Source organism: Daucus carota, chromosome 8 (assembly GCF_001625215.2).
Source record: "Daucus carota subsp. sativus chromosome 8, DH1 v3.0, whole genome shotgun sequence".
Taxonomy (NCBI): domain Eukaryota; kingdom Viridiplantae; phylum Streptophyta; class Magnoliopsida; order Apiales; family Apiaceae; genus Daucus; species Daucus carota.
The window spans coordinates 26,946,652-26,970,534 of NC_030388.2; the positions used below are offsets into that span (position 1 = coordinate 26,946,652).

At 34.0% G+C, this 23,883-nt stretch overlaps 4 protein-coding genes across 7 annotated transcripts in view; 2 read left to right on the forward strand and 2 right to left on the reverse strand.

Moving 5' to 3' along the window:
- The first annotated feature begins 21 nt into the window (after positions 1 to 21).
- Positions 22 to 2,012, forward strand: LOC108199537 (mavicyanin-like). The gene is made up of 2 exons (XM_017367385.2): positions 22 to 342; positions 1,552 to 2,012. The coding sequence occupies exons 1-2, from the start codon at positions 144 to 146 to the stop codon at positions 1,932 to 1,934; spliced, it is 582 nt and encodes a 193-aa protein (XP_017222874.1). The 5' UTR covers positions 22 to 143; the 3' UTR covers positions 1,935 to 2,012.
- A 765-nt stretch (positions 2,013 to 2,777) lies between these two features.
- On the reverse strand, positions 2,778 to 12,763 carry LOC108199646 (chloride channel protein CLC-d). Of its 2 annotated transcripts, none has more exons than XM_017367564.2 (23): positions 12,259 to 12,763; positions 11,916 to 11,988; positions 10,343 to 10,564; positions 10,198 to 10,244; positions 10,008 to 10,106; positions 9,223 to 9,297; positions 8,807 to 8,895; positions 8,331 to 8,471; positions 8,176 to 8,246; positions 7,997 to 8,076; positions 7,748 to 7,897; positions 7,093 to 7,152; positions 6,939 to 7,013; positions 6,130 to 6,281; positions 4,822 to 4,957; positions 4,622 to 4,753; positions 4,239 to 4,316; positions 4,089 to 4,144; positions 3,883 to 3,969; positions 3,653 to 3,809; positions 3,462 to 3,563; positions 3,337 to 3,383; positions 2,778 to 3,257 (listed from the first exon to the last, which is right to left on the reverse strand). In XM_017367564.2, exons 1-23 carry the CDS (start codon positions 12,442 to 12,444, stop codon positions 3,182 to 3,184), a joined length of 2,391 nt encoding a protein of 796 aa, XP_017223053.1. In that variant the 5' UTR covers positions 12,445 to 12,763; the 3' UTR covers positions 2,778 to 3,181. The 2 variants fall into 2 exon arrangements, with proteins under 2 accessions (XP_017223053.1, XP_017223054.1); XM_017367565.2 differs by having other exon boundaries at positions 3,342 to 3,383; positions 12,259 to 12,719.
- A 1,418-nt stretch (positions 12,764 to 14,181) lies between these two features.
- Positions 14,182 to 23,883, reverse strand: part of LOC108199626 (long chain acyl-CoA synthetase 6, peroxisomal) — a 39,238-nt gene continuing 29,536 nt past the window's right edge. For all 3 annotated transcript variants that reach the window (XM_017367533.2, XM_017367534.2, XM_064083198.1), the window contains exon 23: positions 14,182 to 14,506. In XM_017367533.2, coding sequence (XP_017223022.1) covers positions 14,408 to 14,506 — 99 coding nt within the window. In that variant the 3' untranslated portion in view covers positions 14,182 to 14,407. The remainder of the gene's footprint in view (positions 14,507 to 23,883) is intronic.
- Positions 17,491 to 20,620, forward strand: LOC108199627 (uncharacterized). Its single transcript, XM_017367535.2, has 4 exons — positions 17,491 to 19,168; positions 19,242 to 19,475; positions 19,570 to 19,756; positions 19,831 to 20,620. The coding sequence occupies exons 1-4, from the start codon at positions 17,595 to 17,597 to the stop codon at positions 20,512 to 20,514; spliced, it is 2,679 nt and encodes an 892-aa protein (XP_017223024.2). The 5' UTR covers positions 17,491 to 17,594; the 3' UTR covers positions 20,515 to 20,620.

Here is a 23,883-nt window from a genome sequence, read left to right on the forward strand (position 1 = left end):
ACGCCTAAACAATCTGCCTTCTGATGTACTACAACTTCAGTTGGTATAAAAACTACCACATCAGTACACAGACTTTTCACCCCTTTCTATCTCTAGCTTTTCCCCCTTCATCTTATAACTGTCGATAAGTATTGCATCCAACAATGGTCTGGAGAATGGAGAAGAAGGAGATGATACCGAGTAAGACTGTTTCGTTGGGACTGCTGATATTGGTTAGCCAGCTGCAGGTAAGTATGGGAGCAGTGTACAAGGTAGGGGACTCGGCAGGTTGGACCATTGCTGGTAGCGTTGATTACAGACAATGGTCTGCTCCTAAGACCTTTCATGTTGGTGATATTATCTGTATGTCTTTTCCTAACCTCCTCATTTCCACATCCCTCACTGTTTACATGCATTTTGTTTTCTCAATTGTTCTATAAACCCTAAATATTAAGCAAGGACTCCTTATCAGAGGAGCAGCACCCTAAACTTCTAAGGATAATATTTTTTCTGATTTTTTTTTTTTATCTTTATAGAGTTGCAGCATCTTTTTCGGAAAAACTAAATAGTCTGCAGTTTCACAGATATGTTAGGTGTTAGTAGTATTATTTTGGAACAACATAGAGCAGTGAAGTCACATTGGTTAGTTGAAGTGGCCTTGAGCTATTAGTGAATAAAGAAGTGGGCTGCAACTACTTGTAACTAACAGTCCCACTGAGAGAAATATCTTGGCTTTGGCCACAACTCTCTCATAATCATGATTCAGTATGTGGTGGACTTGGATTAGGAGGCATGAATGCATGTCAGACTCAGCTTGCTGTCTCCACCTACATATTTCATCCTTGGCTTTTAGTATTCACTTTTGAAATAACAGCAAGAGATTCAGAGTTTAACATTAGACACGAGTACTTGAACATAGGTATCCTGTCCCTGATCATTATCAACTACTGCACTTTCATCTTGGCCAAAAATGTTACTAAAGAATGGGATGGGACGGGACTCAGACACTGATTTAGAATCAAATTTAGTGTGCATCGCATATCTGAAGTTTGAAGTGGGAAATTACAAGTGATGGCAAATAATTCTGATAGTGCCATCGCCCATCGGTGTTAATTTGCCACATCGAAATCATAATAATGAATCCCAGCAACTGCTGGAGTCCATAATACGGCAGTATGTCTCTTGGCTCTTGCTAAACTTTTTGTTCTTCTGCATCATCCGTAAATACGAAATCCAATTTCAAAATGAAATGAAAATGTCACTTTACAAATAAAATAAGTCACCTAATTTTAATTGTGTAGTAAATTTTGTCAAATAACATCTCCCTCAGTTCCCAGGGACGGATTCACAGTGGGGGCAAGGGGGTACTTGCCCCACTGAATTCTATATATGTATGATATATCTTCTGTTTACTGCGGAAATGTTAGTTATTGTCCTCATGATAAATGATCTAAAGTTGACACCCCATGACCCAAGAGCGTGATTTGATTCTTGCCGGTGTTTTTCCTCAAAATAATTATCACTTTGCTTGTTTCTGTACCTCATTTGCATTGACAATGTAAAAACGTGCAGTGTTTCAGTACAATTCTCAGTTTCACAATGTAATGCAAGTTCACCATGCTGAGTACAAGTCATGCAACGCGTCTGCACCTATTGTCACTCACACAACTGGGAACGACTCGATCACAATCACCTCCAAAGGCCACCATTTTTTCCTCTGCGGTATTCCTGGTCACTGCCAAGCTGGTCAGAAGGTCGACATCAATGTGCTTCGTGTATCTTCCTCTAAGGCTCCCACTTCATCTGCAACATCTCCTTCTTCGCCGTCGTCATCTCCAGCAGTCACAATACTGCCCCCTTCCCTTTCTCCAAGTAAAGCAACTTCACTCCTTTTCTCCACCTGCAGATTTGCTCAGCTTTTTCTAGCTGTTGCTGTCATTGTTCTTCTTGTTTAATGATGTTTAGAAGCTGCATTGAGGTTTAATAGATGCATACGAGTTGGCTTATTTACGCTGGAAAGTGTTTTCTCATAACTGATGGAATGTAATGTGGATATTGTCCTGAAAGTTTCAAATAAATCAGTTATCATTAGTATCAGACTTTCGAATAAGTTCCTTCCCAGTTGTTCAAAGTGATTGCCAGCTGATAGAGCGCACCAGCTGAAAGAGGCCAAGAGAAAGTTAAATGACTCCGGCTCCAAAATATATATTGGACAAAACGACTTCCATTTTCTCCCCAAGTGAAAGGAATACACATAACGAGCAAAAAAAATTTAGTTCTTTACTTTTTGTTCAAGATGCGATCATTTATATAGTTGCTATCAGTTGTGTATCGGGTGATTTGGTCGTGTCTGAATTGAAATTTTGGTATTTGGACTTTTCAAATTATAACCAATCAAAAGTTATATGCATTCAAATCAAACCACTTGGTTCGAAGCAAATTCAAATGCTTCCGTTTGAAACCACTAGTAAAGCTTAATACTTTAGGAGCATAAAATCTCATCACCAAACACTTACAAATTCGACCTGACAAGTTCAAATAAAATAAAATTAGAGTTTGTCTGGTATGTCCCCGTGGGCGTGTCCATGAATACGTACGTACTGAGTACTAAAATCTACTCGTAAAAATTTGATTCATTTTGATTGGTATGATTGTTGTGAATGCAGGATCCATTATTATTAAAGATTTTAAGCCAATCAAAACAAAATAAACTTATCAAATTTTGTGCTTATTGTGTGATCATGAGCCCACCATAAAAAAACCGATTTTTTGGATCTCTACAACAAGTTACACATTGGTTTATTTGAACAAATCCCATGAAAAAATTTGCACAACTACAAATGTTCAAAAAGTACAACCAGACTTCAGAAATCAATACAGAATGCTAAACACTCAAAGCCCCATTGGGTTTCAAAACTGATAAAGTGATTTTCATGTAAACCGTACTATATAAAGGACCAATTGTTTTTACATGTTCTCCTTTTCTCTACAACTATCTCAACTCTTTTACTTGCTGATTGTTCAACTTGCAAGAGAAAGTAGATGTGTGTGGCTCAGCCCTGATGGCCGAGGGATTTTACAAGGAATGCTCTCTATACACTATTCCTATATCCTAGACTGATTAAAGAATCATACCTCACTGTGACAAAAGAATAGAAGCAGATGGTTTATTAAAGATTGGTTAGCAGAATCTAATATTATATTATCCCAGCAGACCATCAAGTAGTGGAGGCTCAACATCTGCATTCCTTTTGGATAATCTTTTGTCACGTTGAGACCTGAATATAATAATTAAACAGAGTGTTACAATTGAACCATAATAATGAGTCTGCTGTTTTCTTGTAAAATTACAGAGACCTTACACTGGCCGATTGTAGCTCAACTGCAGACGAATCCTCATCACCCTGCAATATACTATATTTTGTTAAATGTTCATAAGGTAATTTGGAATAAATTGACATGGAAGTGGTAAACCTAAATACCTCAATTAGCAAATCCTTTCTGGTGATCACACCAAGAACGCGAGAAGCACGAGGAACAACAAATATATGCCTCAAACCAAGTTGGCGGAAGAGATTATAGACCTGTACCATCAAGCAAGCAATATCATAATCTGACTGTTCCCTACATATGCATATAAATCTTTGTTGCTTCACTGGTGCTGAGTTCCTACCTTTGTTAAGGACATGTCATCTGGCACGATATAAGGAGATGGGTTCACAAAAGGAGCGAGATCTATGTACATTTCCAGATCATCATGACTAAGATGGATATCATGTATAGATAATCCTTTACTGGAAGCAGGTTTCACAAATTCCGATATCCTGTGTCTGCAAATCCAGATATAATATCAATGTATGCCAATTAATGTAGAGTCAAAAGTCAGACTGGCCTCTGGCCTACCTGATAGGTAAAGAGCGACCTCTTAAAGCAGAGGGCAATGGACTGTGCTGGAAATCTGCTTTTGACTGTAGAAGTACCAACAAATGACTACAAGACAGACAATTACAAAAATTAATACACTTCCAACGTGAAATCTGAGAAGAAATAATGGTTTTTGAGCACTAAGAAACATAAAGGCAACAGAAGTAAAAACCAATAGCTCATACCTCCTGAGTACAAGTCCGATGACAAGCGTTTCTCCACTTCTTGTATGATCTATAACCTATTTATCACCGACAGAAAGAACAATCTTAAGCATTTATTAAGATTAAACACTGTACCAAATACTAAACTTGAGCATCTAATGATCAACTTACAGGGAAACCATTATGGCTATTACTCATAAGTATAGAAACAACATCTGCAACCTTTGCAACACGCGGGAAGTAGACAACCTATAAAAGTTCAACAGTAAGTAAACTGTGAGGAATAAGAATTAACAGGTTTCCGATTCATCAAAACTTCAACATGTAACTGCGTATGCATTTTTTTCACTAAAGCAGAAGATATTGGCTTAGTAGTTGTTAACTTCTTATTAAATGACCATTATGCACAAGCTGGAACTCACATCTCACAACTTAATGAGAACTGACAAATAAGCCGACCAAAAAGGCTGAATTGGAATTGTTAGACGTATCTAAGTAATAGTGGCTGTCACAATAGCAACTTGTTTAAGTTAAGGGCACAATGTACATCAAACCTTTTGATTCCCACAAGCTTCTTTTGCTGTCATTTGCCGCATTTGATACTTGGGTCTTGATTCAAGTAAAGGAATTCCCCTCAATCGAGCTTGTTCTTCGTACAGCCCTTCATTGAAAGCATCTCCAACAGCCTATTAAAGCTAGAATAAGTACTGTTCAATGTGTAGCTTGGTGTAATAAAAGACCTATGTAGTTATACCTTTGATATAAGAAGCACAAGCATGATAAGAGGCAAAAGCTTCAAATTGTTTGTAATCTCAACCATAATGACACAGAGGGAGACAGTCATTCGCATTGAGCCTCCAAGAAAAGAAGCAGCTCCAAGGAGAGCATACCTACAATGTTATTCCATTTGGACAAACATTACTTCACACAGACATTAAGAAAACAGGGAGAATATTGTAACATCTATTCATAATAAGAAAGGTAAATCGAGTCTATGTTTTATTGCTTGGATCACACAAAGTTGTGAGAACTGTAAATGCATACAGCCTTAGTTCAGATCTCAAATAAACAATAAATCAAAACAAAATATAGGGGTTACAGTTTATTTAAGAGGATAGAACACAAGCCAATGATTGCTTTTCATTGCACAAACTTAAAAAAACTAAAATTTGATCTAGTAATATATTATCACATTAATTTCTGCATTAATCAAAATCCGATCAACATCTTCAGATCAGGAATAAGAAATAGCAACATGATGAGATAACAGAAACTTCCTCAATGCAGTTACCAGTATTTATTAACAAATACACTTTACTACAGTTGCGCACGTTATACTCCTTATTAATGCATATAATTTTCACTCACATTTTTCAAAGATATTTATTTTCAATTTTGTAAAAATGTACCCTTGATGCAACTAGTTCTATAGACCTTCAACAAGAACTCTAAAACTTCCACCACCATTCAAATGTAATTTCAGAACATGAATGACAAGATCAACCAGCATGAAACTACTCATGGGCACTAACAATAAGTTATAACAGCAACACAACAGAAACATATAAACATAACTACATTAAGGGAATAGTTAAGAGAACAAACTTGTATTTTCAGCTCTCATATTTCTGTCATTAACATCTTCAAAGTTTCTAGTGCAATCACTCATTCACAAAATATTGACATCTCTATAAGGACATCTCATTTAGGGGTGGCAATATCAGACACGACCCGAAACCCGATTTACTGAGACAGAATCCCGAAAATCACCCGATTGACACGAAATGGACCCGAAATGGCCCGAAATTAGAATTTCATTTCTAATAACTTCAATTTTCGATTTTATTCAATTTTAAGTGATTTTAGCTTGACCCGAAATTGACCCGATTGCTGACACGAACACGACCTGTTACCCGAAATTGCCACCCCTGATCCCATTCAACTTTTAACTTTTTCTTTTCAAACCGTATCAATAATTGTGTAGAAATTACTGTGAACACAGCAATCACACTCATAGATAAGAATACAGATGCAAGTTCAACAGAAGAGAATCACCACTCACGTTCCTTCTTCGATGTTCAGCTTCTTGTAAAAGCTAACTACAAACTTGCCTACAAGACGCCCATAGGTTGACCCAATCATTATGCCAGGGACAAATTGACCAGCTGGAACAGCAGTACCAAAAGTCACCACTGCTAAGGAATAAAACATAACCTGGGACAAAATGAGAATCTCAAAAGAATCCTGGAAATATAGTATATGAAGTAATATCCCATTATACACATTAGAAGAGACATTTTGAGGGCAGAACTTGTACAATTATCCTAATTGTACTCCTGAACAACTATAGTGTATGTGATTGCTTGGTAATTCCAAAAGCATACCAATAGAAAACTTTTAGGAATTTCAACTTCAATAGCAGAACAATGTAACTATAGTCATGCTATTGGAGTACAATGTTCTTCGTGATAATATTAGTGCCTGCATGTACTAGTTAAACTGCTCTTAAACCCCTGAAAAAACTTTATGCTACCTAGATGTAGAACCTAGTTAAGGCCAACTTTCCATGTCAACAGGTACCTAAAAACACTTTCATACTCAACGCATTATGCTTGGAGACTTAACTTTCCAAAAAAAGCTTTTCTCAGTATGCGCTTTGTAAGTAAAGTTTATTCCGTCTTCACATGATTCATTTAATCACATTTTCTAGATCTAAAGTATAATTAATGTTTTGGCACATTCTAAAAAAGCATTAATCATCCAGCGATTCCAAAATATACAAAATCTAATCAACATTTTAACTTTTAAAATTTATAGTATTAAAGGAATATCATTTAATATACAGTTGTATCAGAGCAACCAAGGTAGTACCAAAAAGGTCAGCAGGCTTTGTGCACTGAACTCGTGAATAGTTTTCGCACTAAACAAATTTCGAATGGCATCATCCTGCAATCAGATAAAGAGACCTAGGTTAGATAGATGGAAAAATTGATAGACTAAATAGATGACTATAGATTATCTCAACCTGGGTATTGAAGAAGATGGTTGCTAGATCGTTGTATTCCTTGTCATTGCTACAGTAGAACTGCGAACAGCAGTAAACATCAGGATAAAGGCTAAAAGAATTGCACTGCTGTACTACGAAGTTCTACCAACAAACATTTGTAATACAAAAAAGACCCTATGGTGCTAAGTATAAGAAATAATTAAGTAAATAGATTAACCGATAAATAATTGCAAGGAAGCTTTATCTGCCTTGGTATACTCATTACCTTGCTAAATCTGTGCGCGCGCGCAATATGAAGCAAACGACGAGGTAAATGAATTCTACAACTCTTTGGAGCTGTACTTACCTTTTACTAAGTCACGCTGTGTACTATATCCGTGCTATATCTCCGTACCACTATAAATATAGTCCTATAAATTTGTTATTTCAATATTTTGCTTTCTTTTTGCTTGATTTTATTTCATTAATAGTATCGAATATAGATAACTTAATTTACATTATATAGTTTGGGTAAGACAGGCTGAGAGTAAAATAACATATGCAGGCTGAGAGTGCAATTGCAAAATGAGCATGTTGAAAGTACACATTAATACAGGTAAAGAAACATATAAATCAGGACTGCAGTACTTTAGAAGTGAACATAGAGAAAAGAAAGACTTGTATGATCACTTACATTTACATAATTGCCATACATTCCTGGAGGACGAGGGCACTCAATACCAGAATTGACATCCACTTCAGGGCATGGGGTGCACTTTCTAAAAAGTGGTAATCCGAACGAAATGGCAGATGTTATCACAGAAATAAGACATACTTCAATCATCTGAAATATTCACATCAATATCATGTATACTTATTATTACGAGAACATAAAGCCATCACAGTTATATATGTTCTTCAAAGTGTACATCATGAAGCTTACCTTGACTCTACTTCCTCTCTTGTGCAGGTAATTTCGGCGCCAATGAGTTAAATAAAGTGTCAGTTGATTAAACAATGCTCCTGAAAGATAATAAAGACCCATAGATCAGCTTTGAAGGTTAATTCAACAATCTGATCCCTGGAACCAAGGAAAAAAAAATTCTGTAAACGCTTAAATACCTAGCAGACCACCAATAACACCAATAACTGCCATTGGCAGCAACTCCACAAACGAGTAGTCCTCTTGACCACTATATAGGGAACAATAGTTAGAAAGCACATAAATGCCTAAGCTAGATATTAAATAGGAACAGGGATGAAGTTAAGATTCTAACTCTGAGACATCCCAAATTATGAAGCCTCCAGAGCCAAAATGTCCGCACTTCCCACTCTTGCACCAACCCATTGCAGTACGAACCACAACAGCCACAATAGCAGAAGTGAAAAAGACACGCCACATAAGTTGACTCCTCCACCTTCAATTTGAAAGAGACAATGATGTGGTCATATACCAAATAATTTTGTGTCCAAGCATATCACTAGAATTACCAGCTTTATTCAGCAGAACACCAAAATTAATGCATTAATGCATATGATAATAATTGGTGCAGTTATGCAGATAAACATAATACCTGTGCAGCAACTGTCTAAATGCAATTATGCACTTGATAAATTCGGACATAAATGTCACACAAGCATGAATAGACATATTCAAGCACAACACTACTTGCTAGGCATTTATACATGTACAATACTACTTGCTAGGACCTTTACCATATAGTTAGACTAATAAAAAAAGCTGGACCATTACCAAGATGTCACTTCTTCCAATGCAAATAATACACCACCCACAGGAGCCCTGAATGCAGCAGCTACACCAGCGGCACATCCACAGGTTACCTAAGATCAACATATAAAATGAGTAAAATACAGAAATTTGTGCTGCTATGTCATGAATAAAATCATAAGATTTCAAGTAACTATATCAACAGAATGTCTAGAAGATCATATGGCACATTAATTTTTATCCAAAGTGCTAGAAAAAGAGAAACTATTAACATAGTATAGGTAAAGACTATACAAGAATATCTGCATATGTTAAACATCAAACAGTAGAAATCAGTCCAGATATGTGTCCAGATCCAACACAAGCATTTCATACATATGAACGAATGTTAGAATTTAAAACACGTACACATGGAATCTAAAAAGGTTAGATTTACTCACAAGATCACGCCGATCCCGATCGCTTTTAAAAACTTGCAGCCACCTTGAACTTAAATGGTACTTCGTGGATCCACCCTTAATAAAATCAATCAGGAGAAAAAGAAGTCAAGAGCAAGAACAATAATAATATGATGGAAACCCAGAATATTGTTCACATTTAAAAATTGTATAGATTTTAGAACATAGAATTAATTAAAAGTCAAATGATTTTACTACGGAGCTGATTTAACTAATAGGAAATAAGGTCAATATCTATAAAGGGAGAAAGGTAAAAAAAATGGACAAAAATTCACAACCATAAACCTCAAGATCCAATTACTGATATTCTTGTACAATATACCCCTTTTCCGGGATCAAGCAGTATGCAGTAACTTGGATAATGAAACCCATTATCACCCATGTTTTTACATGACATGATCGCAAAATCAACAGACAACAACAATACTAAATAAACAACTAGCACAACACTGCCTAAATGTAATTTGCATATGTCACAAATTTATAATCACAAACCGAAATGCTGGGCACATAAAATTCTATGTGATGTATAAGTCATGAAGTTACACAATCTCTTCAAGATCTGCTGCACAGCAGTCAGCATTAGCACAACTACCATAGAAATAAAAGCCGTTTAGTGACATGCATTATCATAAGAAATATACACATTATTTTGTCGAAGTACAGGATAAGTATAGCAAAAGTATAAACATAAGATACAATGATGTTTACATAAGGAAACGATGATGTTTACATCGAAAATAAATGTCTTCGAATTTAAATTTTACCTGTCCAAGCAGAGATGCAATACATGCACCAGTATGAACAAGAGGTCCTTCTTTACCAAGGGCTAGACCTCCTCCAACTGAACCGATACTTCCGAATATCTAGAAACAGCATAAGATAAGCTATTCGGAAAACCATGCATTGCATAGAGCTTAAAACTTCTATAAAAAACCAATATAAAAACCATCAGACCTTCCCAATCAAGGTTCGGAAAAGAAGGATCCCGTGAGTGTCAATTCCTGAAAAATCAAATGTATTAGATATCTGAAGTTACATTAAAGATTTATCACAATATTAAAACTTCAATACAAAAGGAAAATATAAAATTACATGTTACCATTTAAATAACCCTTGAGTTCAGGAATACCGGACCCTGCAGCTGCTGGTGCAAATTGCGTAATTATATACACAGATGAATACACTAATGCCAAGTTGATCAGTACAAAAACTATAAAACCAGCGATATATGACTTCTGTATTATTGAAAAAGTCAACGAATATTTCCATCCAGCAAAATTTTCAACAGATATATTGATAAATACAGCAGCTAAACCGGTGCCTGCAAAAAGGAAGACAATGATTCAGATACATGGCCCCACTACAAGACTCAAACACAAAAGTAGTTATTATCTATAGAATAATTCACAGACTCACAACAAAAATTAGCCACGAGAACATGACAAACAGAATTTTTTTTAGCTCTAACTCGTTTGTGCACTCATGTAAACAAGACATGTCCACAATAATCAGCATCCAAAGCTAAACTTAAAAACATATACAAAACCTAGACTCGGTCCGTTCAACCAAAAAGATGTCCATGCATGCATAAAAGATAACAATCAATTTATAGACAAGAATATTATCAATTGGAATTTCAGAAATCAGCGACAGCCTGGCAACCTTCAGAGCGCTGCCTGATTAGGACTAAACCATCAATAAATTGCATTTAATTTGTTGAGCAGAATATTACAAGTGGGGTTTCAGAAGGCAGGAGTAAGCTACACGTCGGAGACCATTCGAACCACCGCTGTCTGAAACAACTAAACCGTTGATAAAATCAAGACAGGATATAAGAATATGAAATCATGGTTGACAAGCATACTCCTAGTGCCAGGGGAGGTCAGATTTCGATTTTGACCTCTTGCACGTAAAAGTTTATAATCTATTTAAAAAAATGCCAAATCTTAGTGTTGGAGCCTGGAAGTATTGTTAATGACGCCCCTCACTTTCATTACTATTGGAACATCCTGCAATTTAAGGATCCATGGACTATAAAATTGTTGCAGATTAAGCTGTCCCATATGTGTGTGACTTTGTAGAATAAGATTAAGCTGTATTCTGCATCCCATTTGGCATCGAAACATATTAGAACCACAGCTTTAAGTATACCAGCAAGCATACCAACAAGCCATGACGTCTCAGGTGAGCTGATAACGATCTCGTGGATCACCCAAGTTGATACACTCCATAAGCAACTGTATCAGCAATTCTATACGTTTTTGTGATCCTAGGCCAGCTGAAGTGATTTAATACTTCCAAAATAGCAGCAAACTGATCCCTTTTTTCAAGTGTTGAGTCAATAGTAGTATTTACATAATTTTTCCCTTCACCATTTTACATAATTAGTGGCAAAGGAGCTCCTCACACTAAAAGAGGTCCAAAGCTCGACACTTCGATAAAAATATAGCAACTAGCAATAAAGTAAAATCTGAATGTGAACACCTAGAGATGGAATTTGAATTTGAAACTTATATACGAAACCAGTGAATGATCCATCCAAACAGAAACAATAAAACATATCCAATTACAAAGAAGTACATAAACAACAGAAATCAGTCCAACTATGTATAACATATCCCAAAAAGAAAACTTCGAAGAAAAGATAATAATAGGGGAAATGATCGCATTACCAACACCAATAAGCAGGGCAAAGAACCACTTAACACCAACATAAAACCCGACATACAGCTTCCCTCTTTGCGCCTACAAATTACAAACGTAATATACATATTAGAATCATAAAACTGCAGCACTTGGAATAAATACACAAACCTATCAGAGAGAGGGGGAGAGGGAGAGGAGAGAGAGAGAGAGGGAGGGAGGGGGAGGGGGAGGGGGAGAGGGAGCGAGAGAGAGAGAGAGAGGGAGGGAGAGGGGGAGGGAGAGAGGGAGGGAGAGGGAGAGGGGGAGGGAGAGAGAGAGAGAGAGAGGGAGGGAGAGAGAGAGAGAGAGAGAGAGAGAGAGAGAGATGACCTGTTCTTCTCTGTAAGCATAATTTTCAATAACTTCGTAATCAAGACTCTCAACACTCCCGCCACCACCAGCACCACTACTCTCCGACGGACTAAGACCTTCAAAATCAGCGTCTTCAGAGTTAGGCAAGCGAGACCACATGAGCTTGGCGCTCTCCATCCCGTTATGAAGATGATTCGAAATCATCTCCAAGTCTGATCGCTTAATCACAAACCCTAATCGGTTTGTTCAGCTGGCGGAATCAGTACAATCACGTCTCAACTAACTGGCCGGGAATATAGATACAGACAGCTGTGTGTATAGTTGAGTAGGAGAAGACAACTGCGGTGGAATTGGGGAATATGTGTTGTTGAAATTGGAAGGACTCTTGCGGTAGAGTAGAGCAGAGCTTTCCAGTTTCAATTTGTGAGTGTGTTGCGGTGATGAGTTTAGATCTCGGTTGGTTCCTATATGCTGCCTTCATCTACCGTTTGTTTTCATCCTTCGTTTTTGTTGGGTGGGCCCTCCCACTTTTTTAATGTTTACTTTCTATTCAGGGAAATCCTGAAAGAAATCCGACAGTTCGATTCAGGATTTATCGAATATTTTTGATAAATTCAAACTTTTAACAAAATTAATTACTCCCTCCGTCCCCTTTTACATGTCCCTTTTGAAAAAAAAATTTGTCCCAAATTACTTGTCCACTTCTCTTTTCAAAGCAACTTTTTGTATGTTTTTTCAAAATGTAACAACTTCCAATGTTTGACTAGGATATATATATACACAACTCTATCTAATTCATTACATTTATTAGGGATATGTATGAAAACAAGATATCCACCTAACATTTTCTTAAGATGCGTTATTTTTTCAAAAGGGACAAGTAAAAAGGGACGGAGGGAGTAATTATTAGGTTAATAAAAATTCTGAATATTAGTCAAAAGTTAATCGATTTTTTTTAATAGATTGGACTTTGAGAATATTGTTATTATATGATAATTATTGTTATTAAAATTCTTCGAAAGTTAAAAAAGAAGTTTTGGTGTCATGTTACCAGTAATCCACTGGTAGATAAATACTTCAATGCTGTCACTACCAAAAAGAGTACTAGTATGAGTATTGTTTATTTTGTATTTTTGTGTATATTAAAACCGGATGTGGGATTCTATAATCTATTGTACAAATTATCATAGTACGTCTTTATTTGATTCACTACACGAATCGAGAAAGTTTATTGTTAGCAAAATATAAAGTAACTTTATTGTATATTTAATCGATCATACTTATTTAAGTAAAATTTATAATGAAGTATTGCGAATTTAGTGTGCAAATATGACACGTGGGGAAAAAGAAAAAGAAGTTGCAGTTGATTTGTGTTGTGGTCGGTGGTTTTACACCGCGAATAAAGAGTATAAAAAAGGGATGTCAGATAGCAAAACAGATTATATTAATGAAGAAAATATATAAAAAAAAAAAGATAGCAAAACATATGATATTAATGAAGAAAATAATATTATTTAAAAACTGTTAACAAATCTTTAAATATTTTAAAATGAGAGTATAAAGAAATGAAGCATCTCTTCAACTGAAGTGGCCCAACCAGTCTTCCAAATGATATTGTGCTACCAGTCATACACCACCACCACCAAAGGTGCACCATCCACCAGGACCACCACCATGCTATGGCCAATCATCTCACACAGGCACCACATTATTTACTCCTCATAATTTTCTTTTAATTATTTTAATAAAATTATTAGTTTCATTGAATCTAATAATATATTGCATTTCTTCTCTAGTAGATCACATACATACCGGTATATAATCTTCCTCCATCAAATCATATCAACATCAACTTCACAACTCACTGGAAAAAATCTATCTTTTAATATCTCTATGAAAGACTCGCATTTTTAAAATATATTTACTAAAAAATACTTAATATTTAAATCACATCCAAATATTCGCTTTATTTCCTGAGCTTTCAATACATCCATTGCAATCTTTGACAGCATACACTATAATTATTCATGAGATCAGCTATAACTAATTGAAAAGAGCACTTACGCATTACTCTCTACTCTCTACTTTTCATTGTGAAGTATAATCCGAGTTGTCGTGTAAAATCATGACCTTAATTTTACTCCTTTTTCTCTTGCAGTTTGTACTTCTACAATAACTTCCTCGTAGAAGAATCAGAGGCTGCGATTTCTGCATAGAGATCAGCTATTACTTTGGCGAAGTATGCTTTCGCCTGAGGTCTTTTAATCTGCGGAAAAAAGATGTAATTATGTAAGAAGTGATAACTTGCAGTTCTGAGCATTCTGCATATATATAATCTATTATATATCTATATAATTCTTAAAGCATGAGTCATTTTTTAAGGCTGCTTTGGTAATTTCACTTTCTCTTGGATCAACCCATTAAGCTTCGGATCGACCCGGCAGCTTTCTCATTCAACTTAACACTATGAAAGAATATTCCGGGTTTTTATGCGACCCACCCGATTTCCACTGGGCATGCAGCAAGTTCCTGCCATATCAGGAGCGTAGCATTTATTGCTGTTCCATTGATCAAGCCACTCATTGAGCTTTATGGATCTCATAGCATCTTCCAACCATATGAGAGTTTGAAAAAAGCATTGAATTCGGTTCCTCCAATCATGGCACTCATTACTACGTCTAATTGATTTCAAATTCAAACATGATAATTAATCATAACAAATCCGTGCTTATTTATCTAAATCAATCTCTTCCTCCTCCATTATGCTCTCTGCTATTTTTTATTTAAAATTCGAAATTCTTATTATCTACTTGCATCTGTAATCATTTGATCATTTTTTTCTCTCTCGATTTGTAGAGTGTATGGTAGTAACATTTATTTTATATTGCAGTGATAACAGTGGTCGTGTTTTTTTAGCATGAAGACGGATTCAACGTCGTCAACAGGTTTTGCAATCCTTTCTATGATAATGTTGCAGTATCGAAATCCTCGATTATAATCGTAAAATTTTGTTTTTGCAGGTGTGAAAAGATTTGGACGTGGATCGTGGTAAAAGTGTTGAGACAATTTCCAAGAATCAAAAAAAAGCACATGCATCAAGTAATTGATTTCCGCACTAGAGTAAAGTTTTCATACGCATTCATTTTCAAGATACAGTACTCTTGGTCTTGGTTCCTCAAAAGTCTTGGACGAGATCGTATTGTCGTTAACGTCTTCATGTAGAATCATTAGTGTGATATACAACAATTTGTAATAAGTTTGTGTTTGTTATTAATTAATAGGTATTCTCATGTGGGGAGCTCATATGATTCACCTAATATTGGATTAAGGTAGTTATTGGGTGAAAGTTTGGAAAGCTGGAGAGGCCTTTTTTGAAAGTATACGACCTCCACATATGGGATTGTGGCTTAGCATTGGTGTATGTTCTATTTTTTTGTATTTTTGTTCCAGTTTTTAAGTTTTTTATATTGTATAGATGACATGATATTTTGTAATTAATTTTTTTGACATTATTTTTGCATAATTTCATTTCGTATTGATAGTGATTATGATGCATATATGTCCACTAATGCATTTATTGATCCTTTTTTTATGATTGAGTTTTCTTTGCAGCTGCTGAAAAGAGATGATTCGTCCAGGCCACTATCGGATGCTCACCGTGTAAAGATTTATATTCACTTTTTCTCAACATCTGATCAAGGCTTTTTGTTTACTTCTTATTGCGTGTCATTGTATTTTGACAAGAGACACCGAGAATGAATATGACCCAATTTCCGTCCAGATACATGAATCTAGCCTACTATAACTCATATGTGTATAAGGAAATGTAGTCAAAATATATTTGATTTTCGATGATTTTGGCATTAATTCTTTTTTGTATAATATGTAGTGGTTTCCATATTCACTATATTCAATTTTCAAATCTAGACCTTTTGTTATAATTTCAAATTAATGGAGTACTTTTTCACTTCACAATTTTAGCTCTCGATAAGAAAGTTTTTATATATTAGATTTTTAAATATTCGGATACATAGATCTAGACTGTTATAGCTCATATGCAAATAGGGAAGTCAAACTTTATTTTATTTTCATTGATGTTGACATTAATTACTAAAATACCATTTACATTTAATGTTTGTGGTTTCCACGTTCATTATATTTAAATTTTCAAATCAAGACTTTTTGTTATAATTTCAAATTAATAGAGTTTTTTTCACTCCATAATTTTAGATCTTGATAAGAAAGTTTTTATATATTTGACCTTTTAAATTTTTGGATACATGAGTCTATCATGCTATAACACATATGTAAATAAGGAAAAATAGTTGAATTTTATTTTATTTAACTGATTAACTGATTTTGGCCGTTATTATTACAATCCTTTTTTGTATAATATATATTGGTTTCCATATTCAATACATTTAATTTTCAAATCAAGACTTTTGATATTTTTATATATTAATTATTATTTTTGAATATTTTCTGATACATGGATATAGACTGCTATAATTCATAGCAAAAAAGGAAACGTAGTCAAACATAATTTGATTTCCACTTTTTTTAGCATTTAATATTACAAAACTTTTTCGTATAATTTGTGCAGTTTTCATATTTACTATATTCAATTTTCAGATGGACTTTTTGTTTTAATTTCCGATTAATGGAGTATTTTTTTTCACTTCACAATTTTAACTCTTGATAAAGAAGTTTCTATATATTAGACTTTTAAAATTTTCAGATACATGAATCTAGCCTGCTATAACTTATATGTAAATAAGGAAAAATAGTCAAATTTTATTTGATTTTCAATAATTTTGGCATTTATTATTACAATCCATTTTTGTATAAAATGTGGTGGTTTACATATACACTATATTTAATTTTCAAATCAAAACTTTTTGTTATAAATTCAAATTAATGGAGTCTTTTCTCATTCCATAATTTCAGCTCTTGATATATAAGGAAGTATTCATACGGGTTTAATATCGAAGTACTCATCAAAGTGAATAAAATGTCTCATTTAACTCACTAATTTCCACCAGGGCTCACTATAATCACTCAACTGCCTTTATATATCATACTAGCATCTCACTTCCTGTAATTTAACGGAAGCCGTTAACATTGAGATTACACTGTTAGATTAATTGATATAAATCTAAAACTGGTGACTAGACATGCCACCGTGTATCCTACATGGCTTCATATACGTAAACTATAGAAGATAAAGACAATTAAAAAAAAAGAAAAAACTGAAAACATACGAGCAAACTCGATCACTGCAAGTTTTAGAATGGGGCTAAAACCCTAATTGTATGCAATCATATTGACGAGATATTGACTAAAAACGTGGTGGTATGTCTTCACTGATCAAACTTCACCATCATGGTAAGTTTCTCGACCATCCTGAATGTTATTATACTGGTGGAAATATAGAAGTGCTTAACGACATAGATACTGATTTGCTATCATTTCGAGATTTGGAAGATTGGGCTAAATTATATAAATACAGTTCTAATTGTTTGGTGTATTTTAAAAGTGATGGGCATAGTTTTAGAAATGGTATGAGACTTGTTTATGATGATAAGACAATCATGGATATGATTGAGTTGTGTGGTCCTTATGCTATGATCGAATTATATGTTGATCATTCTTCTCCTGAATTTGCGGATGAAATTGATGATGAAAATAATTTGGGAAGTGATAAAGATTTTGATGATCCTAATTATATAGATGAAGGTGAAACTGATGGAAATGATAGTGATTTTGATGTGGTTGATGAAAATTTAGATGTTGAAAGTGATGAAGAGCTATTAATCAACAAGCAAAATAAGAAACTAGTTAAGCATGAGATGAATAATGCTATGGTCGTCAACAATATGAGTGATGAGTCTGAATATGATTCCGATGAGCTTAGGTCTATTGGATCCTCCAGTGAAGATGAAAACTTTAAAATCGGCTATGTCGGGCCTCCTGTCATTAATAAGAAGAGAAGAAGGAGGGTTGTAAGTGTAAGTAACTTTAAAAAGAATGAGATTATTAAGTGGAAAGCGGGGATGTCTTTTGTATCCATGACTGAATTTAGGACCATTGTTAGGGAGTACGGGATTAGGGAGAGGAGGGCTGTGTATTTAGCAACAAATGATGGGGAACGATGCCAAGTAAAGTGTGATAAAGGATGCCCTTTTAAGATATGGGCGAGTAGAAGAAAGGATAGTGAAATTGTTGAAATAAAGACTCTACTTGATAATCATCTCTGTACAAAACCGTACAACAGCAGACTAGCAACTGTGAGATACCTCAATAATATTTATGGTGAGAGGATACGGAAAAATCCCCAATGGAGAGTAAAAGAAATGATAGAAGTAATGCGAACTGAATTAGAGATTGAAGTCCCCAGAATTAAGATTATGAGATTGAGAAAAGCTGCATTAGAGGGTGTGCACGAATCTTTGGTGGAGCATTATTCAAGAGTAAGAGATTTTGGACATCAAATTTTATTATGCAATCCACAAAATAGGGTCATTATAAGTGGTACAAGACAAAATGAAGATGATGTCAATAGATTTCAAAGGATTTATATATGTTATGCTGCTTTGAAAGAGGGGTGGAAAAATGGATGCAGACCCGTCTTAGGCTTAGATGGGTGCTTCTTAAAAACAGTAGTTGGTGGTCAATTGTTATCTGCTGTCGGAAGAGACGGAAACAATCAAATGTTTCCGGTTTGTTATGCAGTTGTAGAGTCCGAAAACACAGATTCATGGAGATGGTTCCTTGAGCTTTTAAAAGAGGACTTGGATCTTGGAGATGGCACAGGTCTAACCATCATCAGTGATCAACAAAAGGGTCTAGAAAATGCAATGAAAGAAAAACTACCCCATGCTGAACATAGATTTTGTACCAGGCATATATATAGTAACTTTAGAAAAAAGTAAGTAATTCTAATTAATGGATATTTATAATCATATATAATTACTTATGTTTGTCTTTTTTTATTTTTGCAGATACCCTTCTCAACTCCTGAAGAATGCATTTTGGATGGCTGCTACTGCTACACATCCTGTAGCACACCAAAATGCTATGAAGCAGATAGAAAATATCTCAAAACCTGCTTATGAAGCTCTGAAAAAGATTGATCCCAAAATGTGGTCAAAGGCATTCATTTCAACTCATTCCAATGCTGACAATGTTGAAAATAATCTATCTGAATGCTTCAACGCATGGATTGTAAATGAAAGGTACATAATTCTTAAATTACATTGAGATGCTAAAACAAATTGTTTAAGTTACAAGAAAATACAAACCAGAGTTTCTGCTTGTTTGCTTCCGCAGGTATCTACCGTTGCTAAACATGTTACAAGAGATTCATTTTAAATTGATGAATAGAATAAGAGACAAAAGAGATGAAATGTTGAGTAGCCAAAATCAGGTGTGTCCAAGGATTAAAAAGAGACTAGATAAAAATGTTACTCTATCAAGGGAGTGGAGAGCAGCTTGGGACGGACAAAGTAAATATTTGGTAACAAGTTCAACTCTTTGTTGATTCTGCTTTTCTCATTTAGTTATAGTATTAATTTATGATTATGGATACAGGTTAAGCAAAGCACAAGAGCTGTTAGAGTCGATCTATCTAAAAAATCATGTGACTGTAGGATTTTTGATTTAACCGGTATTCCTTGTTCACACGCTATAGCTGCAATTCATGACAAAAGGGAACAACCAGTTGATTATGTCTCTAACTACTACAAGAGGGATGCATATCTCACAACATATAGCTATTCTCTTGAGGCCTTAAAAGGAGAAGATTATTGGGAGGTTCAACCTACTGAAAAATTGTTGCCACCTGTAATTCCTAAAAAGCTACGGGGCAGGCCGAAGAGGTTAAGAAGAAAGGAAGGATGGGAGGGTGGAACTAGCAGACAAACAAGGATATGTCAAATTGATACAACTCAAGTTCAAAGATTTAGTCAGAGGAGGATTATGCATTGTAGCATTTGTAGAAAGTCTGGCCATAGAAAAACGAAATGCCCATTAAAGTCGGTTGATCAAGAAACTAGAAATGCTCAAAGTGAAGGTGAAAATGCTCAGAGTGTACATGAAGGTAATAGACAATGTGGAGATCAGAATGCTAGAAGGTCTAAATTGCCGATCAGAAAGGGTACCGCAAAAGGTGCAGTTTTGGTTTCAACTCCTGAAACCACCTGGGTCAATAAGTTACCAAGTGAAACCTCCAGTAGCAACGTATTTGATACTCCATTTAATCTTGCAGAAGACTAAATGATTATGTGAGAAAGAATGAATAATTAATTATGTATGGCTTGGACCATTTAATTGAATTTAAATGATTATGTATGGCTTGGAATTTTTAATTGAATGTTGCATAGCCTGGACCATTTGATAAATTTTGTATAATAAGTGCCATTTGCTATAATTTTGTATAATAAGTGCCATTTGCTATAATTTATATCTAACTCAACTTGAGCAATAATCATTTGACCGGAGAAATTCCTCAGAATGTTGGCAAATTATCAAAGCTCAACCAACTTGATTGGTCTACAAACAAATTGAAAGGAAGCATTCCAAAGGAGCTTGGAAATTGTGAGAGCTTACTGAGCCTGAACTTAAGGCAGAACAATTTTTCAGAAAAGATACCTTCTGAACTCGGCAATTTGGGTCATTTGCAAATAAACATGGACCTGAGTAGCAATTCACTTTCAGGCACCATCCCTTCTACCTTTGGTAAACTGAAGTTTTTAGAGAATTTAAATCTTTCACACAATCATCTGTCAGGTAGAATTTTTGGTTCATTCTCTACTGATATGTCGAGTCTGCAAATGATTGATTTGTCTTACAATAACTTGTCCGGCCCTATAATTTATATCTGATGACATAAATATGTTTTCCCCTGTTTAATATTATAAACTTTGATATAAGAGTTCATTTTATTTTATAAGTCTAGTATTTTATTGTTTCTTTTCATAATATTAAGATACTTTCAGGTTTGTACCACTAGATTCATATTACCAATCTTCTTGTTGTGTTTCCAAGTTATTTTGGGTTGCAACTTGCAAATTAAATTTTCGATATAAACTATGTCAAGAGGTGAAGCTAGGCTAGTTAGCTCAGTGGCAAGACTCATGTAAGTTATGTTTTTATTACTATTACTTACAGCTTAATCATTCATAATATCAAGTTTGCTGTTGTAAAAATTGGGCTGCTACTCTTCTCTCATGGTGATTCATTTTAATGAGTAGTCTGAGACTTCTTTATACCACATTTGTCTTTAACTCACTCACTTGACAGCATCTACGTATCTCAGTACAAGAAAAGAAAAGTTTCTGGAAAAATGCATATACATATGGATTTGTAATATTAGCTAGAAGAGTTAACGAAACTGTATAGATGGGTGATATATGGCACAGAGAACGGGTTAAGCCACGTAATCATTCTATTCTTCACTTTACTTGCCACATCAGACTCTCTGTTATATCATGAAGTTTAAGATAACAGAATGATATATACATGGAGTTGAGTGATTTTAATGAGCCCTCGTGGACTTTGATGAGTGAAATGAGACATTTTATTCACTTTAGTGAGCATCTCGATATTTAACCCGTATTCATACACTCGGTTTTACAAATTTTCGATACATGAATCTGGACTGTAATAGCTTATATGCGAATAGGAAGTCAAACTTCATTTGATTTCCACAGATTTTGACATTTATTACTACAACAATACTTTTTCGTTTAATTTATACAGTTTTCATGTTCATTACATTCAAATTCCAGATCAAGAATTTTTGTTATAATTTCATTATTAATAGAGCATTTGTTTTTCATACCTGTATCATACCTGTGTGTGTAGCACGGGCCAAAATGCTTAAATAATTTTCACGTGGTAATAAATGAGCATATTTTTATTTAAATAAATTAACAATAAAATTTTTTACATGCGGTTTATTATAATTTTTTGTTATTCTATTCAAGATACGAGGTGTTGCCATTAGGCGACAACGAGAAATTTTAATTATATAGTCATTACTATTTTCATGTCTTTTATAAATATTTTTGAAAAAAAATTATTTTTTAATTATTTTAACTATACAATTAATGATTTAATAATAGATCCATAAACTTATAAATTTTTATTCCAAACATAAATTATTATTATTATATTAAAATTTGGTTATATTAATGATACTAATGAAAAATCTGTTCCGTTATAAAATCGATACAGAATCTATTCCATTATTAATATTTATGACGTATATATTCTTATTGTCAATTTCTAATATAGACAATAATTGTAGCATGTAATTTTGGTAATGTAACTCAATTATAACTACATATGTATTTCTTTTTAAATCACACATGTATTTCTTTATTGATTATTCCTTCAAGGTTAATTATATTTTAACATGTTTATCAATTTTTACTAAGGACGGGAGGAAACTCTATCATCAGCATATTCACTTTAATTAATGATACTAATGAAAATCTATTACGTTGTCTTTCATAATTTATATCTCATATCATACTGTTTGTTAATAAAAAAATGTAAAGCTTAACTGAAAAAAAAAAAGAAAAAAATCCTATCTGTGTACGTAGCACGGGCTAAAATGCTATGAGCATTCTTTTTATTTGAATAGAAATTTGATAGATGAGCATCGTTTTATTCAAATAACTTAACAATAAAATTCTTTGCATACAGTTTATTATTATTTTTTGCTATTTTATTTAAGGTATGAGGCATCGCCGTTAGGCGACGCCGAGAAATTTTAATTATATAATCATTACTATTTTCATGTTTTTTTATAAATATTTTAGATAAAAATTACTTAATATTTTTTTATTATTTTAACTATACAAATAATGATTTAATAATATATCCATAAACTTATAGATTTTTATTCCAAACATGAAATACTATTATTATATCAGATATTTGATTATATTAATGATATTAATGAAAAATATATCCCGTTATAAATATTTATCAATTTTTATTAAGGACGGGAGGAAACTCTATCAGCAACATATTCACCATAATTTTATAATTAAGGAATGGAAGGAAGCTTTATAACTTGCATAACTGGGTTAAGTTTATTGTTATTTATGTTTCAAAATACAAAAATTTATATAGTATGCGTCGTTATAATTCCTGTTGTGTGACTTTATTTTTTTCATTCGACATTTGTATATATTACCTTTAACATCTACAGCGTATTGATCGTCAATAACATAACTCGGGTATTTTGACTGTTACCTACGCTGCCTTTCTGAACTTATATCTCATATCATACCGTTTGTCAATAAAAAAATGTATAGTTTAACTACATAAACAAATCAAAAAATCATAACCGTGTGCATAGCACGGGCCAAAATGCTATGAGCATATTTTTATTGAAATAAAAATTTGATAAAGGAGCATATTTTTATTTAAATAACTTGACAATAAAAAATTTTACATACGGTGTACTATAATTTTTTGTTATTTTATTTAAGATTCGAGGAGTCGCCGTTAGGCGACGCCGAGAAATTTTAATTCTATAGTCGTTATTATTTTGGTGTCTTTTATAAATATTTTAGAAAATAATACCTGATATTTTTGATTATTTAACAATACAGATAATGATTTGATAAT